The 17,783-nt window shown below is 64.4% G+C and overlaps 1 protein-coding gene, 1 long non-coding RNA gene and 3 other non-coding genes across 6 annotated transcripts; 3 read left to right on the top strand and 2 right to left on the bottom strand.

Annotated features, from left to right (window-relative positions):
- Window positions 1-713: 713 nt before the first annotated feature.
- TMEM214 (transmembrane protein 214) lies at window positions 714-9,916 on the bottom strand. 2 transcript variants are annotated; one of them, XM_027455516.3, is made up of 17 exons: window positions 9,757-9,916; window positions 9,476-9,663; window positions 8,324-8,474; window positions 7,390-7,524; window positions 7,145-7,227; window positions 6,425-6,530; window positions 5,620-5,701; window positions 4,767-4,868; window positions 4,064-4,205; window positions 3,829-3,920; window positions 3,275-3,323; window positions 3,048-3,161; window positions 2,593-2,710; window positions 2,383-2,479; window positions 1,953-2,121; window positions 1,343-1,494; window positions 714-1,075 (listed from the first exon to the last, which is right to left on the bottom strand). In XM_027455516.3, exons 1-17 carry the CDS (start codon window positions 9,875-9,877, stop codon window positions 949-951), a joined length of 2,028 nt encoding a protein of 675 aa, XP_027311317.3. In that variant the 5' UTR covers window positions 9,878-9,916; the 3' UTR covers window positions 714-948. The 2 variants fall into 2 exon arrangements, with proteins under 2 accessions (XP_027311317.3, XP_027311318.3); XM_027455517.3 differs by lacking the exons at window positions 714-1,075; window positions 1,343-1,494 and adding an exon at window positions 2,197-2,300 and having other exon boundaries at window positions 1,982-2,121.
- A 358-nt stretch (window positions 9,917-10,274) lies between these two features.
- On the top strand, window positions 10,275-17,019 carry LOC113843371 (uncharacterized). The gene is made up of 2 exons (XR_003496651.3): window positions 10,275-11,030; window positions 11,166-17,019. It is a non-coding gene; the product is annotated as an uncharacterized lncRNA (long non-coding RNA).
- Window positions 10,378-10,541, top strand: LOC119716691 (U1 spliceosomal RNA). The gene has a single exon (XR_005265141.1). It is a non-coding gene; the product is annotated as a U1 spliceosomal RNA (small nuclear RNA).
- On the bottom strand, window positions 12,986-13,149 carry LOC113843396 (U1 spliceosomal RNA). The gene has a single exon (XR_003496678.1). It is a non-coding gene; the product is annotated as a U1 spliceosomal RNA (small nuclear RNA).
- On the top strand, window positions 16,854-17,017 carry LOC113843385 (U1 spliceosomal RNA). The gene has a single exon (XR_003496668.1). It is a non-coding gene; the product is annotated as a U1 spliceosomal RNA (small nuclear RNA).
- Window positions 17,020-17,783: the final 764 nt, after the last annotated feature.

The raw sequence follows: 17,783 nt of genomic DNA, 5'->3' as shown, positions 1-17,783 counted from the left end.
TGTGTACAGGTGTGCACAGACCTGTGTGAGCACATGGGTGTGGGGGATGAGCACAGACAGGGATGTGCACAGGTACGTGTGTGCATGTCCAGCTGTGTGCACACGTACATACATGTGCATGTATGCACATACCACACGTGTACAGCCCCGTGTGCATGTATACACAGATGTGTGCACCTCTACATGCACACACCCTCACAGCTCACACACAGCACACACAGCTCCCCACACACACCCCCAGGCTCCTGTGCACACACACCAGCACACCCTGCATGTTTGTGCACACACACAGAGGTATCACAGCTGCACCCACATGCACACATGTGCACACATACATACATGTATGAGCACAGCCAGACGTGTGCATGCACACCAGCTCACAGGCACCTGCACAGCCACACACAGCACACACGGTTACCCCCATGCACACTTGTTCACACCCCCATGGGCACAGCCACACGCCAGGATGTCAGCACCAATCCCACCACCTGAGCCCCCCCAGGTCCCCTAGGGCTGCCCGGGGACCTGCGGGCAGAGGTGGGGGCAGTGGAGACCCCGGGGGGCAGGGGGACACCCAGGACCCCCCTGTGACCACGAGCCCCTTCCCAGCCCTGCTGGGGCAGCAGCAGGCAGCACCCACCCGTCTGTCCCTCTGTCTGTCTGTCCACCCCCCCAATGCCCCCCTGTGCAATAGAGGTGACAGGAGGCAGCAGGAGGACCCAGGCGGTTCATTGCCCCCCCGCAGGCCGAGTGCTGGCCCCGGTGAGACCCAGGACAGGGAAGTGATGGGGGTGGGGTGGGGGGGGCAAAACTGATTCTGAGGGTGAGCACAGCCCCGCACCAAGGCCCCCCAGCGCCGTGCAGCCCGAGGGCCCCAGGGCCCCGCCGTGCTGCTGGGGGCCGCAGCCCCGCGGTGGCTCCAGCATGGCCCCAGGCTCGGGCAGCAGCTCAGTGTCCGGAGATCATGGCCGAGGCCCAGTTTGTGACGGCCAGGGTGGTGTTCTGCAGGTACGCCCACGAGGAGTAGGTGAGGCTGCTCAGCTGTGCTCTCAGGCAGGCCCACGACACCTCGCCGCTGCAGGAGTGAGGGGCAGGGGTTAGGGGGGGACACACGGGCACCAAACCCTGCCCCCCAGGGCAGCACCCACATGCAGGGGGCACGGGGAGGTGCAGTTACATGGGGGTGACGCTGACACGCAGCCAGCGGGGGGACCCCTGCGGCACCACCACAGGGCTCTGGGCATGGGCACCAGCACCCGCCTCCCTCGGGACCCCCGCCAACCCCCCCAGGGGGAATTCTCCCCATAACACAGGCCCAGCTGCCCCCCCCGGCGGTACTCACTGGCAGGCATGCAGGCAGTGCTCCCAGCCCCGCTGCAGGGCGGCAGCACCGTGCTCCAGGAGTGGCAGCAGGCAGCTCCGCAGCAGGAAGAGCAGCAGCTCCCGGACGCACTCGGCGAAGTGCAGGACGGCCTCGGGCACCCGGGACTGGAGCTGCGGGGCCAGGAGCAGGATGGGGTTGGAGAGCTGCGGTGGGCACCCGGTGGCACCGGGCACGGAGCTTGCCCCCCACCCATGTGCACCCTGCCAGGGGCTGCCCCCAGCTGCTGGGTGATGCCCCCGCTCTCTGGCATCGCCCTGCCCCACGCTCCCCGCGTTGGGCTGTGCACAACATGCATGGGGACACGGCTGTGCTGCTGGCCCCGTGTGGGGGCTGAGGCCACCCCCTCCTACCCAGCTCCCAGGGCAACAACGAATGGCTCTGGGGCCTCTCCCCGCTCACCCCGATGCTGCTGGGCTGAGGACTGGGCTAACTGGGGAGATGTGGGACGTGGGCGCCCGCCCCCACCACTCGCTTCCCACCCAGCACCTCGCAGGACCCCGTCCCCTCGCTGGGGACCCCATCCCCGTGCCCTCCTCCCGCGGTGCTCCCCATCAGCTCCCGTCCTCACCCATTCCAGCAGCCAGGGCAGGTGGTCCCGTGCCCAGGCGAGGTGCGAGGAGCACAGCTCGGAGACGCGCAGCGCCAGCTCCGTCGTCTTCGCCCAGAGCAGCTGCAGAGCGGGCTGCAGGACGGCGGCCCCCCGGGCGCAGCAGGCGGGCAGGGTGCTCTCCAACCACCTGCGGGAGAGCGGAGGCTGAGGCAGCGCCGGCTGCGCCGGCACCAACAGCAAGGCCACGGGAGCACACGTGTACCTGGAGACGGCTGCCACAGCCAGGGGAACGGGAGAACTCAAGAGCTGAGCTGAAAAGCACTTCCAGGAGCACCTGGGGAACGCTTCCCAAGCAAAAAGGGCTCCCTACAGAGATCACCTGGTGCTGCATTAGCAACTTCTCACCCCCTCAGGCGCGCGCGCTGCTGCTTGACCGAGTGCCACTGACCTGTACCCCTGCAGGGCGTAGTGGGACGCCTTGTGCCAGGCTTGCTGCGAGGCAGACAGGATGCCGGAGGAGCGGAGCACGCGAGCAGAAGTGGAGGCTGCAAGAGGAGGGAGCAGCCCCTGAGCAGCGCGTCGGCGGGGCTGCAGGCCTCGGGAAGCTGCCTGCAGGGCCCCAAAAAGCCCCCCCTGCTCGGGGCGGCGCGGGCCCTACCCTGCAGCGAGCCGTGCGTCCGGACGTCGTGCAGGAGGAAGCCGACGGCGAACACCAGGCCGATGAGGAGCAGCCGGGACCAGGGGAAGCCACCACCCTTCATCTTCTGCAGCAGCACCTGGGGGACACCAGCAGGGACCCCGTCACCTCGCTGCTCCTGAACCCAGCAGCACAGGACGCCCTCCATGGGGAAGCCCGGGCAGCCCCCAGGCTGTAGGGTGAGCTCTGGGCTCCTGCACTGCAGGACTTTGGCCCCACTGTTCAGTTCCCCTGCCACCTCCTCACCCCACGCTGTGCCCACCCCCGGCACAGAGCTTTCCTTGGGGGTGCTTTTGCTGCCCCAAAACCAGCGCCACAGCAGCTGGCAGGGACCAGCACCGCCTGTCCCCACGTGTCCCATGGGTGCTCAGGACAGCAGCTCAGTCCCCACCCGGCACAGGGAGCCCCCCGCTCACCTTGCAGGCGGCATCGCACGCTGCCACGTCCTGCTCGCTGCCCGGCCCCCGCGCTGCCAGCTCCTCGTTTGTCACCTTGAAGGAGCGAACCGTCTCCTGCAGGGACTGCCGCACCTGGGGGCAGGAGCTGTGCTGCGGAGGGGCGGCACCGAGCACCCGGTGCCCGCGGCCCGTCCTGGCGGGACCCCAGCAGGGGCACGGGACCACCCCCGGCCGCCCGCCCTTACCTTCCTGCTGCCGTTGTCCCAGGACTCCAGCAGGTGGTTCAGGAGCAAGCTGCAGGGTGGGGGAAACGTGGGCTCGGTCAGCGCCCCGAGGAGCAGCGCGGTGCTGCCGGGGCAGGGCTGCACGGCCGGGGCGCAGCCAGCAGCAGGGCGCACAGCCCACAGTGCCACAACCAGAGCCAGCAGGGAGACCAGCCTGCAGGGCATGGTGGCCCCAGAGAGGGGTCAGTGGTCACAGCGGCCGTGCCTCACAGCCTGTGCTCCACTTGGCTGTGCTCCTGGAGCAGGGCACTGCCTGAAATGCAGCCTAACAGCCCCGGGCGGCTGTGCCGTGAGCCCCGCAGCTCCCACGCAGCAGCCTTGGCAAGTTGGGCAGGGGGCAACCAGCCGCTGGCTGGGACTGCCCGGCTCGCCACCGGCTTCCCAAGGCAGGCTGGCATCGTGCACCAGCATCCCTGCCCATGGGAACCCAGCACCCAGCAGCCAGCCTGGTGTGGGCACGAGGAGGCTCCGACCCCACTCAGCGTGCAGGAGCGCCGCCGGCCGCAGGCACCCACCTGGACTGGGAGAGGTGCTTGGTGTAGAGCTGCCTCCAGACGCTGAAGCTCAGCGGGTCCAGGCTCAGGCACTGGCTCATGGAGGCGAGGAGCTGGAAGGAGCACGGCACCCAGCTGCCCTCACGCTGCCGCGGGACGCGCCGTGCCCGAGCGCCCGCTCCCAGCCTCGGGGACCTGGGGGCAACGCGGCCCCGGCAGCGCAGCCCCCGCGCCCCCCGCCCCGACCCCCGCTCACCTCCTTGCGCATGGCGGGCGGGCAGCTCGGCGTGGCGCGGGACAGGAAGGAGGGGAAGTAGGTGTGCAGTGTCGCCTCCGGCCTCGCGCCCAGCGCCAGCACCTTCAGGCGCGGGTAGAGCCGCCGCAGCTGCTCCTGCAGGCTGGGGACAGGCACAGCCTGAGGACACCGCCCTGACACGGGGACACCACCGCCCCCATCCCCACCACGGCCCTGCCACGTGTGCCCGGGAGGTGACCAGCCCGCGAGGCTCTGCAGCCCTCAGCAATCTGACGGCTGTGCATGTAAGGAGGCTGGGGAGCAGGAGGGAGCAGGAGGGAGCACAGCAGAGCGCAGCGTTCCCATCTCTCCCGTTCTGCTTTTGCTTCACTGAACAGCCCCAGGAGCACACCAAGCGCCTGCTGAGCGCTGCCGAGGCACGGAAGGTTGGGTGAGGGCAGCCTGCCTGAGCACTGCACCCCTCCCCTGCGTGCAGCCTGCAGCCCCTCCTGTCCTCATCCCGCTGGCATTTCCCCACCACGCTTTCTCAGAGCGCTGCTGCCTGTGCCCCTGCCTCCCCTGGTGGCACCGTGTGCCCCCCACAAACACCGTGTGCCCCCCACAACCCCACAAAGCCCCCACAGATCAGCCAAGCTGCGGGATGCTGACCCACACTGCAGAGCCCCACACACTGCCACGTGCCCCCGGGGCAGTACAGCCCTACCTGGGCGACAGCGAGTTGTTGGGCATGAAGGCGAAGTCCAGGAGGGGGAAGAAGTCCTTGGGTCCGATCATACCGAAGCCTTTGGTCAGGTTTGGGTGCATCCTGCAAGGCGTTGGGGAGCGCTGCGGTGGGTGCCAGCCGTGCCGTGCCGGCAGCTCCATCCATCCCCCCCCATCCTCTCCCCACTGGGCTGGTTCACGTCTCACTGGGAGCGCAGCTCGAGCCAAAATTGCCTTCCCACGGCCCGCTGCAGCCACGGGGAGGGGAGGAGGCGGCTCCCTGGCATGGTGCAGGCGCAGCTGACGGAGCCCCTGCCCTGTCCCCGTGGCCGGGGGGCTTTCAGCTTCCCGCAGCACCCCCCTAACAGCGGGGCTCCCCCAGCCATGGACTTGCTGGCAAAGTACACGGGGAACATGGTTTTGTGGGCTTCACTTGCAGTGCTTCCTTAGAAGGACCAGGAGGAACGGCTGCACCTCCTGCCCTGCCCTGCAGCAGGGTCTGGCTGCATCTCCGCTGCACCTCTGAGGCCGGAGACCTCGAGGTGCCCGTGCTGGACAAGGCTGCGGGGTCCTGGCATGGCCCTGGGCCACTGACCCACGGCATGGCCACGCTGCCAGCACCACGGCACGGCACGGCACCACCCCACGGGGACGGGCAGCTCACAGCCACCCGGTGCCGGGAGGTCCCTGGGGAGGACGGGCTCTGCTCTGCGCCCCTCAGTGCGCCTCCCACTGCTCCTCTCACTGTGCTGCTTCTCACACGCAGCACATACACACACACACACGAGCACGGCACAGACACGAAGGCACCAGGGCCACCTGGGCAGGCTCTGCCCTTGCCCGAGGTTACTCACATCAGCAGACGGTCCAGGTAGGCAACAGCGTACGGGGACAGTGCCTTGATCCCGAGCACCGGGAGCATAACTCCGAGCCACACTGCGGAACAGAGAGGCCATCAGCACGCAGGGATGAGCCCCCCCACAGCACCCCTGGGTGCTGGGCATGGGCAAGCTGCTCCCCCCGGCACCCGGCTCCTCATGCAGCAGAGGAGGATTGGAGCCCCAATTGGAGCCACTGCACTAAAACCCAGGGCAGGGCCACAGCCCCCCGCTGACCACCCAGCTCTGGAGTCCCGGGAGCAGCAGCACCCCGCAGGGGCACGGTCCTGATGGAGAGCAGGGCCCTGCAGCAGCGCCTGCCCTGGCACCAGTGCCTAGCATGGGAGCCCAGCCCAGTCCTCCGGGACAAACGGGCTGCTGGCCGAGCAGCACTGAGCCACTTGTCAGTGTTTAGAGCAGTGCCATCCTATAGCTCCGTGTGTTTACTCCTCTATAAACACCCTCCAGCACACAGCCCTCCCGCTGCTGCGGCGGCAGCTAATGTTTAACATATATGGTTAGGAAACGGGGGCAGGCACGGGGCTTAACGAGCTTAATGGGAGCGATCCCAGACCCCAGACAGCAAATTGTGCAGTGCTGGGGACGCCGGGTGGCATCCCCCCAGCACCACGTGCTGTCACTGCGGCAGCTGCCTGCAGCGTGTCCCCGCACCCTGACCTCGAGCTGTCACCCACGCACCGCCTGCGGCTGTCCCGGGACCCTGCCCCCGTCCTGGAGCCCCCACCACAGCTCTGGACGCGCAGGCTCCCCGCACTCTCACCTCTCAGGCCTTCAGCGAGGTCAGTGAAGCCGGCTTGGCCCAGCGCCCACAGGATGGTCAGGCATTTGGCCGGCCTGTTCTGGTGGGAGCGCAGCAGCTCCAGGTACTGCGGGGAGCAAGGGGCAGCCGCTCAGTGGGACGTCCGTCTGTCCATCCGTCCGTCTGACCAGCGGGCGGCTCTAAGCCACGGCACCTCCATCGGGGTGCCCGAGGCCCCCACCAGATGAACACGGCCCCAGCAGGCTCGTGGCTGCCAGAGCCTGGGGGACCCACAGAAGCGGCACAGGCTCCGGGTGGCAGAGCCTCCAGCACCCACCCACTCGGAAGGAGGGGGCACCAAAACCCCTCGTTCTTGCCCCATAATGTCTGCGCAGAGCCCAGCAGACGCAGCCTGCTCCCTGCCAGGGGTGGCTGTGCGTGGAGCATGGGCAGGGGTCGGAGCCTTGGAGGCCAGCGGGACGCCAGCACCCTGAGGGGCAGCAGTGCTGGGGGGGGGCACAGGGTGGGCTTCTGCATGCGCTGAGTGCGCCAAGCACGGGAGCTCCACGTGCAGGGCAATGCGCAGAGCTCCCAGGGCACCTGCAATGTGTGCCCACTAATTACTCGCTGCCAGGGCCAGAAACACTGCGGGTGCGGGCAGGACCCTCCATGAGGACAGAGGGGCCGGGCGCTGCTCCGGCTGCAGCCCAGCACCAGCACCCCCCCACACCCCCTGCTCACCTTGCCCAGGTTCGCGGTGGCGATTTTGGGCCTGTCCAGCAGCAGGGCCTGGATGCAGATCCTGTACCCGTGGAGGGACTCCCCTGGAAGAGCAGAGAGGGATGCGCTCAGACACGGCCACGCGCGGGCACCCGGCCCAACACCCCCCCGAGGGCAGGCTGCCCGTCCTGCCCCACGCAGGGGAACTCTGCTCCTGGCACAGGCAGCCAGCAGTGGAAGCGTTCTCACGGTCAGAAACCTCCCACCTGGGGTCTTGTCCAGCTCCTGCAGCATGGTGTAGATGCAGTGGTCGAAGAAGAGCTCCAGCACGCTGGAAGACTTTCCCAGCAGGGATTTGATGATGTTCCTCAGCTCTTTGTTCACAAGACAGTACGGGTAATCTGACGGCAACACAGAGCGAGGAGCAAGTCAGCGAGCGCTGGCGCAGCCGCGGTGCAAACCCTGCCCAGCAGGCACAGGGCAGCACCTCCAGGCCCAGGGGTGCCTCCAGCAATTATCCCGCAGTGCTCGGCACCAAGTGCCCTCTGTTACACGTCGGTGCTGCAGGGGACAGGCAGCTGCTGAGAAGGGAACCCCGCTGTCCCTCCCGCTGTCCCCCCCAGCGATGCGTGCTCCCAAGCGGGGTACCCGCGAGCAGACTGCTCAGTGCCGGGCCACTGCACACAGCCTGGGGGGGGCTATGCTGAAGGGAGGCCTGGAGAAGGTTTCTAACTCGCCATAGATGACTTCAGTGTTCTTGGCAGTCAGAGAAGAGTTAAATTAGAGATAGCACAAAAATCAGCCAAACACAAACCCTATGAAATATGTCAAATTGAGATCACAGCCCTGTGTTACCTAAGCATCTACCAAAGGCAGTTCTGGGAGGGAAAAAACAAGCAGCCCCAGGAAAGCCCCGAGCATCTCAGCTGGCAGTGAATGGGCACAGACTTTGGGGCAGGCTCAGCCCCGTCCATCTCAGATGAAAACAGATTTTTCCTTTAGATTCCCAGTGGCTGTTCCGCCCTTATGCTTCTAATACCCATCTCTGATGCTGTCTGTCCTTTACCCTTCACTCTTTAAGAGCCCGCACACCACACAGGCTGCAGAGTGGGAGCCCCGGCGCTTCCTGCAGCACCAACAGAAGCACGGAGCAGGCAGTGCCCCCCGGCCACCCCCCCATGTCCCCGCAGTGCCACTGACCGTGGGCGTGCTGGCTGAGCGCGGGGTCGCTCTTGGGCGCCTGCAGCTTGTAGTTGAGGTAGCCGGCCAGGTCCTTCACCCAGACCGAGGGGTTCTCGGGGAACATGCTCTGGCTCTTGTCCAGCTCCTTCTGCAGGTCCGCCACGTCGAGCTGCGGGTGACAGAGGTCCCCTGAGACACGCAGACCCCAGCAGGGGAAGAGAGGAGCCGGCTCTGGTGCACCAGGGAGCGTGGGGCCGAGGCGCTGCCCTCCCTGCCCTGAGACCACCGGCCTCTCCCCCATTTCTTAATAGTAACAAAGGCTCCTGAGGAACAACAGAAAGCGGGTTGGAAGTCGTGCTCACATGGGCTGCAGAAGGTGGCTCACTGGAGGCTCACTGCCTGTCCTCACAGCTGCCCATCGCCTGCCCCTGCCCTCAGCCAGCCCCCATCCCTGAACCTCGAGGAGCTCAGGAGCTGCAGCAAGGCTCCAACAGCTGCTCACCGTTTTGCACCCAGTCTGACATTTGTCAGCTGCAGGCACCAGGCACTATTAAATCTGAGCCGGAAAGCCTTTTGTTGTGTGCTTCTGTAAGCAACTACTTTGAAAAAAAGAGTAAAAAAAAAAAAAAACAAAATAAATTGCTGCTGCTGCGTCAAAAAAAAGAAACGTAACCAGCAGCGGAGCTGAGGGGGCAGCAGTCCCATGAGGGCCCAGCAGCACTGGGGGCCGCGAGGCTTCCAGCCCCGAGGAGCATCCCCCAGAGCCCGCAGCCCCGACACGCGTGGGGCGGCTCCGTGGTGTGCCCGGGGGCAGGGGCTGAGCGGGGACCGGGGCTCGCGTTGAGCACAGCCGTGGGAGCCGGGATTTTGGGGGTTTCCCTGCGGAACCCGCCCGTGCCAGGCGCCACGAGGGGCGGCGGGATGGAGACAGAGACGGAGCCGGACGGGTTCTGCCGCCAGACGGGGGGGGGGCGGGAGCGTCCCGGGGGCAGGGCAGGGGCCGGGGCCGGGGCAGACAGGGAGGGGGCGCGGGCACGAACCAGAAATTCCCCCCCGGCCGCCCCGACCGCGCGGCCCTCGGAGAGCGGCACCGGGGGCGGGGAGGCTCCGGGGCACCCCCAGCCCCGGCACCTCCCGGGGGCTGTGAGGGGGTCCCGGGGGGGCACTCACCGCTCTCAGCGCTTCCTCCAGGGAGCGGAACCGGCCGGGCTTGGTGCCGCCGTCGGCCGCCGCCTTCCTGCCGCTCCTCCCGCCCTGCTGCCGCCGCGCCGCCTGCTCGGCCGCCACCTCCCGGCCCGGCCTCTTCGCAGCCTTCTCCGGGCCCGGCTCGGGGCCGCCGCCAGCTGCGCCCCCGGGAGCTGCGGGGGGAGCGCGGGGACGGTGAGAGCGGAACGGGACCCCCGGACCCCCGCCCCAAAGCCCCCCGGCCCCCGCCGCAGCCCCGCACTCACGGGCCGGGGCCGGCACCCGCCCGGCGTTGGCCTCCCCCGCGGCGCGGCGGCCGCCGGAGCCCCCCGCGGGGCGGCGCCCCCTGCGCACCACCTCCCAGCGCCCGCCGCCCGCCGCCGCCATCGCCGGACCCGGACCCGGAGCCCAGGGGCGGGGCGGGGCGCGGGGCGCGCTCAGTGGCTGCCCGCGGGAACACGTGGAACACGTGCACAGCGCGCCGCGTGCCACGTCCCCGCCACGCCCCCCCCGGCAACGGCACCGCCCCCCCGGGGGGAACGCCCCCATGGGGACACGCCCAAAGCTGGGAGGGGGCGGGGCTCTGGTGTCGGGGGGCGTGTCCATGCAGATCAGGGGGCGTGTCCATGCAGATCAGGGGGCGTGTCCATGCAGATCAGGGGGCGTGTCCACGCAGATCGGGGACCGCGCCGCATGCCGGGACCGAGCCCACGCCACGCGGCGCCCCCCTGGAGACCCCCGTGGGCGCGGAGCGGGCTCGGGGCGTGGGCGCTCGGCGGGGCGGGGAGGGGGCGTGGGGAGGGCCCGGGGGGGGCTTTGGGGGCTGGTGTCCGTGTGCTGGGGGTGCGTGCGCTGTGGTGGGGCCGGGTGGTCGGGGAGGTGGGGGCATACTTACCTGGCAGGGGAGACACCATGATCAGGCAGGTGGTTTTCCCAGGGCGAGGCTCATCCCCTGCACTCCGGGTGTGCTGACCCCTGCGATTTCCCCAAATGCGGGAAACTCGACTGTATAATTTGTGGTAGTGGGGGACTGCGTTCGCGCTCTCCCCTGGTTCCCAGGTACAAAGACAGAGCTGGGGTCGCGGCGTTCTTCTCCTCCTTCTTCTCCTCGGGCGGTTCCTGGGGCTGCGCTTCGGCTCCTGTCCCGCGGGGGCTGCCCGGAGCCTCCCCGTGGGGGTCCCGCTCCGCCCGGTCCCGCCGTACCGGCAGAGGCACCGCTCGCTCACACGGCCCGGGGCAGCCAGCCGGGCACAGAGGACACCGACCGGCGCCAGCAACGAGCGCGAGTGGAGCTCGGCCAAATCCCTCTGAGGTCGGCCAAATCCCTCTGCCTCCCACCCCTCAAGTATTTATACACATTGATGAGATCCCCTCTCGGTCTTCTCTTCTCCAGGCTGACCAGCCCCAGGTCTCTCAGCCTTTCCTCACAGGGAAGATGCTCCAGGCCCCCTCTCATCTTTGTGGCCCTCTGCTGGACTCTTTCCAGGAGATCCCTGTCTTTTTTGTACCGGGGAGCCCAGAACTGGACACAGTACTCCAGGTGAGGCCTGAGCAAGGCAGAATAGAGGGGGAGGATCACCTCCCTTGACCTGCTGGCCACCCTCTGAGCTCAGCCAGTTCTCAACCCACCTTACTGCCCACTCATCCACCCCACACTTTCTCTCTGAAATTCCAGGGTGGCAATCCTATCTTTTGCCTTACTTCTTCCACCAAGTTCCATCTTGAACTCCATGATCTCATGGTCGCTGCATCCCAAGCTGCCCCCAACCTTCACATCCCTAACAAACCCATCTGCTTATAAGAACAAGGTCCAGAAACACCCCCGCCTTGTCAGCTCCTCCACCACCTGCATCAGAAAATTATCTCCAATGCATTGTTTGTCCGTTTGGACTGCATGTGCCTGGCTGAGTTGCTTTCCCAACAGATGTCCAGATGATTAAAACCCCCATGAGAACCAGCGTCCAGGATCGTGAGGCTACTTCCAGCTGCTTGTAGAAGGCTTCATCGACCTCCTCCTCGTGATATGCTGAGCTGCAGCACACCCCCACAGCAGCGTCCCCCATACCAGCCTGCCCCTTAGGCTCTCCACACCTTCTTTGCCTTCCCCCAGGTGGAGCTGGGTACATTCTAATTGCTCTCTCACATAGAATTTCACTTATCTTATAGTTCCTGTAAGTGGCAGCTTGATTAATCCTGGCTCCCAGAAGGATCCTGGGTGTTCCTCTGCTGGTGCATCACAAACTGGGGCAGGAGGCAGCCATGGACCCCGCTGGGCCCCGCAGGGCAGGAGCAGTGGAGGAAGCGTGGTTTAACTCTGCTGGGTTTTACACGGGGTTTTACCCAGCTGGGCAGCCGAGCTCCACCTCAGCCGCTCTCTCACTGCCCCTCCTCAAAGCAGAGAAAATACGATGCAAAGGGCTCAAGGGGTGAGATAAGGATGGGGAGATCACCCAACAGTTATCACGGGGAAAACAGACCCCGCAGAGGGAGATTAGTAACATGTAACACCTCTTAGTAACCAGATGGAGCTGTGAGAAACAACCACAACAAATAAAGACACCTTCCCCTCCTCGAGCAGCGCAGGGCAATGGGGGCTGCGCTCAGTCCCTGAGGCTTCGTCCCTGCCGCTCCTTCTCGGTCCCTCTCTGCCCCTGCTCCCCGTGGGCTCCTCTCCATGGCTGCAGCTCCGGCCCGGGGCCTGCTCCTGCGGGGGCTCTCCATGGGCCGCAGCCTCCTCCAGGCCACATCCACCTGCTCCACCGGGGGCTCCTCCACCCACAGGGGGGCAGCAGCGTGGAGATCTGCTCCATGGGGGACCCATGGGTGCAGGGGGACAGCCTGCTCCACCAGGGGCCTCTCCCTGCACAGCCCGCAGGGGAACTGCTGCTGTGAGCCTGGAGCACCTCCTGCCTCCTGCTGCACTCACCTTGGGGGCTGCAGGGCTGCTTCTCCCTCCTCTCTCCCAGCTGCTGTTGCTCAGCAGGGTTTATTTATTTATTTATTTATTTATTCCTTTTTATTTCCTCCCCCCTTTCTTAACTCTGCTCTCTCAGAACAAACAACGTTTCTTATCGGCTTGGCTCCACCAGTGGCGGGCACAGAGCTGGCTCAGACTGGCCCTTCTCTGCCTTGGGGCAGCTTCTGGGTTCTTCTCCCAGGACCACCCCTGCCCCCCCAGCCCGGCACGGGAAGGCTCGGGGCTGCCCCGCACCCAGCGAGAGACCCCGAGAGCCTCCGAGGCGCCCGCTCGGCTCCTCCCGCACCCCCTCTGCGCCCCGCGGCCCCCGATCGCGCTCCGAACCCCGGCGAGGCGGCGGCCACGGGGCAGCAGGGCGGGGGCGCCGGGGGTCCCCGGGGCCCTGCGGGATGGGGCGGCCGCAGCAACACCCCCCGGGGCACCTCCGCAGCCCCTGGAAACTGCCAGAGCCGCTCCAGGACACTCACGCCAACACTACCCCAACCATCACCGCCAGCTCTGTCTTTGCACCTGGGAACCAGGGGAGAGCGCGAACGCAGTCCCCCACTACCACAAATTATGCAGTCGAGTTTCCCGCATTTGGGGAAATCGCAGGGGTCAGCACACCCGGAGTGCAGGGGATGAGCCTCGCCCTGGGAAAACCACCTGCCTGATCATGGTGTCTCCCCTGCCAGGTAAGTATGCCCCCACCTCCCCGACCACCCGGCCCCACCACAGCGCACGCACCCCCAGCACACGGACACCAGCCCCCAAAGCCCCCCCCGGGCCCTCCCCACGCCCCCTCCCCGCCCCGAGCTCCGGCCCCGTTCCGAGCCCGCTCCGCGCCCACGGGGGTCTCCAGGGGGGCGCCGCGTGGCGTGGGCTCGGTCCCGGCATGCGGCGCGGCGCCTGATCTGCATGGACACGCCCCCTGATCTGCATGGACACGCCCCCTGATCTGCATGGACACGCCCCCACGCCCACAGGCCACGCCCCTCGCCCGCTCTGGCCGCAGCCAGGCGCAGAGCGGGGGTTCTGCAGGGGCAGCAGTTTGTGCGGGGGAAATCCTCGCTAAGGGAGACAGGAGGAGCACTGCGAGATCGGGAAAAACACAAATCACGGGCCCTCTGCTCACGAGAGAACAAGGAAAAAGAAGGAAAAGGAGAAATTAGCGGGTGGCCAAATCACATTGAACGTGTAGGGTACAGGAGGGCATCGGGCGGGCGCTGAACTTGCAGGACTCAGGTGAGGAAATGGGAGAAATCAGGTGCCGGGCAATGGGGGATATAAGGTTAGGATAAACTCCTGCTGTGCGCTTCTGCTTGCAAGATGCCCACAGTGCAATCACAAATGAGACAGCTTCACAGAAGGTCCTGTCTGAGGAAAATTATTGAGATTTTTCCCACAGCAGTCCCAGTCACTCTCGGCCCCTGTGCTGTGGGGTCCCACCCACGGGATGCAGTCCTTGATGAACTGATCCGGCGTGGGCTGCCCACAGGCAGCAGCTCTTCCAGAACTGCTCCAGATATGGGTCCGTACCACGGGGTCCATCCCTCAGGAGCAAACTGCTCCAACCTGGCTCCCCCACGGGCAGCAGCTCCTGCCAGGTCACCTGCTCCACCGTGGTCTCCTCCACGGGCTGCAGCGTGGGACCCTGCTCCACCGTGGTACTCCATGGGCTGCAGGGGGACATCCTGCTTCACCATGGGCCTCACCACAGGCCGCAGGGGACTTCTGCTCCGGCGCCTGGAGCACCTCTCCCCCTCCTTCTGCACTGACCTTGGCACCTGCAAGGCTTTTACAGAGAAATGACTGGCTGGCGGGGTGGTGTCTGGACCAGGGATTTGGGTATTTTGATCTTGGGCCGTCCTTTGAGAGGTCGGGTATGTGGGCTATGGACAGACACCAAGTGGGGCGCAAGTGTGTTGGGGAGCAAGCTCTCTGGGCTGATTACCAGGGCTTTAAACTAGGTTTGATGGGGGAAGGGAGGGGAGCTAAAGGTGACAGAGAAGGGCTGGGGGAAGTCATCACTGCTGTCACTGTTGAAGACAGGGAAAAACTTCTGAGCTCTCCCATAGGATTGTCTGAGGGCTCCTCAGAGAAGGTGGCGTTCCCGATCCCCTGTCCAGTATCTTCTTCTTGCATCCCCCCAGGAGTAACTGCACCTGCTGCTTCCCTAAAGTGCCTGTACACCAATGCACGGAGCATGGGAAACAAACAGGATGAGCTCGAGATCTGTGTTCGGTCGCGGGGCCACGATCTCGGTATGATCACTGAGAGCTGGGGGAGAGTGAGGGGCAAGTGGAGAGCTTGTGGGTGAGAATTAAGGGGTGGGCTGGTATGGGAGACACGGTGGTAGGGGTCTACTACAGGTCTCCAGATCCGGAGGAGGAGGTCGATGAGGCCTTCTACCAGCAGCTGCTAGTAGCCTCACGATCACGAGCGCTGGTCCTCATGGGGGACTTCAGTTACCCAGACATCTGCTGGGTAAGCAACTCGGCCAGGCACGAGCAGTCCAAAGGGTTCCTACAATGTGTTGAGGACAATTTTCTGATGCAGGTGGTGGAGGAGCCGACGAGGCGGGGGGTGCTCCTGGACCTCGTTCTTACCAACAGGGATGGCCTTGTTAGCGATGTGAAGGTTGGGGGCAGCTTGGGATGCAGAGACCATGAGATGGTGGAGTTCCAGATAGAACTAGGCAAAGGAAGTAAGGCTAAAAGCAGGATTGCTACCCTGGACTTCCGAAGAGCCAAGTTTGACCTCTTCCTTCTTCGACCTGCTTGGGAGTATCTCATGGGCTAGGTTGCTAGAAGGCAAGGGTGCTTGTGAGAGCTGGGCTACATTAAAGCAGCACTTCTTCCATGCTCAGGGTCGGTGCATCCCAAAGAATAGGAAATCGAGGAAGGGGGGCAGGAAGCCCACGTGGATGAGCAAGGAGCTCATAGATAAGATCAAAAGGAAGAGAATGGTCTATGAAATGTGACTTTAGCAAGGCTTTTGATACTGTCTCCCATGACATCCTGCTGGCAAAGCTGAGAAAGTGTGGGGTGGATGAGTGGGCAGTAAGGTGGGTTGAGAACTGGCTGAGCTCAGAGGGCAGCCAGCAGGTCAAGGGAGGTGATCCTCCCCTTCTACTCTGTCCTGGTCAGGCCTCACCTGGAGTACTGTGTCCAGTTCTGGGCTCCCCGGTACAAAAAAGACAGGGATCTCCTGGAAAGAGTCCGGCAGAGGGCCACAAAGATGAGACAGGGCCTGGAGCATCTTCCCTGTGAGGAAAGGCTGAGACCTGGGGCTGGTCAGCCTTAAGAAGAGAAGACCGAGAGGGGATCTCATCAATGTGTATAAATACCTGAGGGGTGGGAGGCAGAGGGGTTTGGCCAACCTCTTTTCAGTGGTTTGCGGGGACAGGACAAGGGGCAATGGGCACAAAATGGAGCCCAGGGAGGCTGGGGGGTCTCCTTCTCCGGAGATCTGCTTATCTGGAGGTTGGCCTTGAAAAGGAGATGGATCTGCTTTTCTTCGATCCGGGAAGAATGGGATACATAAGGCCTGAAGACTGAGTTGCTTGTCAGCTTACAGCGAGACATATTGTTCAAAAGGAATGGAAAACGGAGACTGTTAAGTCATGGAGCTTAAAGGATTGTTCGTTTCTGATTGTACGTACGTACAGGCATATTTGGGTTTAGTATGTAAAGCCATGTTCTGTATATTTAGAGTGCTTGATGATGTATGTGTGTGTTGGTGGAGCGTGGACTCCCCGCACACCCAGCGCTGTTTACTTGCCTTTTATACCTTTTAGAAATATTTGTTTTATAAATATTACAAAATTCAGATTGAGTTGAGACTTCATGTATAACACCTGGCACCTGATTTCTGCCATTTCCTCACCTGAGTCCTGCAAGTTCAGCGCCCGCCCGATGCCCTCCTGTACCCTACACGTTCAATGTGATTTGGCCACCCGCTAATTTCTCCTTTTCCTTTTTTCCCTTCTTCTCTCGTGACCAGAGGGCCCGTGATTTGTGTTTTTCCCGATCTCGCAGTGCTCCTCCTGTCTCCCTTAGCGAGGATTTCCCCCGCACAAACTGCTGCCCCTGCAGAACCCCCGCTCTGCGCCTGGCTGCGGCCAGAGCGGGCGAGGGGCGTGGCCTGTGGGCGTGGGGGCGTGTCCATGCAGATCAGGGGGCGTGATTATGCAGATAGGACGCCGCGCCGCATGCCGGGACCGAGCCCACGCCACGCGGCGCCCCCCTGGAGACCCCCGTGGGCGCGGAGCGGGCTCGGAACGGGGCCGGAGCTCGGGGCGGGGAGGGGGCGTGGGGAGGGCCCGGGGGGGGCTTTGGGGGCTGGTGTCCGTGTGCTGGGGGTGCGTGCGCTGTGGTGGGGCCGGGTGGTCGGGGAGGTGGGGGCATACTTACCTGGCAGGGGAGACACCATGATCAGGCAGGTGGTTTTCCCAGGGCGAGGCTCATCCCCTGCACTCCGGGTGTGCTGACCCCTGCGATTTCCCCAAATGCGGGAAACTCGACTGCATAATTTGTGGTAGTGGGGGACTGCGTTCGCGCTCTCCCCTGGTTCTGCGGTATAAAGACAGAGCTGATTTTACTGGTTGTTTTTGGGGTCAGCTTCACTGTTCTGCTGACAGAAAGGCTGTTGACATAGCCTGCCTAGATTTCGGCAAAGCTTTTGCCACATTCTCCCACAGTATTCTCCCGGAGAAGCTGGCAGCCCATGGCTTGGACAGGTGCACTCTTTGGTAGGTTAAAAACTGGCCAGGCCCGGAGAGTAGCACCAAACGGAGTGAAATCCATCTGGTGACCAGTCACCAGTGGTGTTCCCTGGGGGTCGGTGTTGGGGCTCATCCTCTTCAATATCTTCATCGATGACTTGCATGAGGGAATTGAGAGCACCCTCAGTAAGTTTGCAGATGACACCAAGGTGGGGGAAAGTGTCGAGCTGCTGGGTAGAAAGGCGCTGCAGAGGGACCTGGACGGGATGGGGTGATGGGTAGAGGCCAATGGGATGAGGTTCAGCATGGCTCAGTGCCGGGTCCTGCTCTGCTGATCGATGCTCACCTGAACACGAGCCGGCAGCGTGCCCAGGGGGCCAAGAAGGCCAAGGGCATCCTGGTTGTGTCAGGAGCAGTGCAGCCAGCATGAGCAGGGAGGAGATCGTCCCCCTGGGCTCTGCTCTGGGGAGGCCACACCTCAAGTGCTGGGTTCAGCTTTGGGCCCCTCACTCCCAGAAGGACATCGAGGCCCTGGAGCGTGGCCAGAGCAGGGCTATGAAGCTGGTGGAGGGCCTGGAGCACAAGGCCTGTGAGGGGTGGCTGAGGGTGTT

This window comes from Anas platyrhynchos, chromosome 3 (genome assembly GCF_047663525.1).
Source record: "Anas platyrhynchos isolate ZD024472 breed Pekin duck chromosome 3, IASCAAS_PekinDuck_T2T, whole genome shotgun sequence".
Taxonomy (NCBI): domain Eukaryota; kingdom Metazoa; phylum Chordata; class Aves; order Anseriformes; family Anatidae; genus Anas; species Anas platyrhynchos.
The sequence above is the reverse complement of the archived record's forward strand: the minus strand, read 5'-3'. Positions and strand labels throughout refer to the sequence as shown.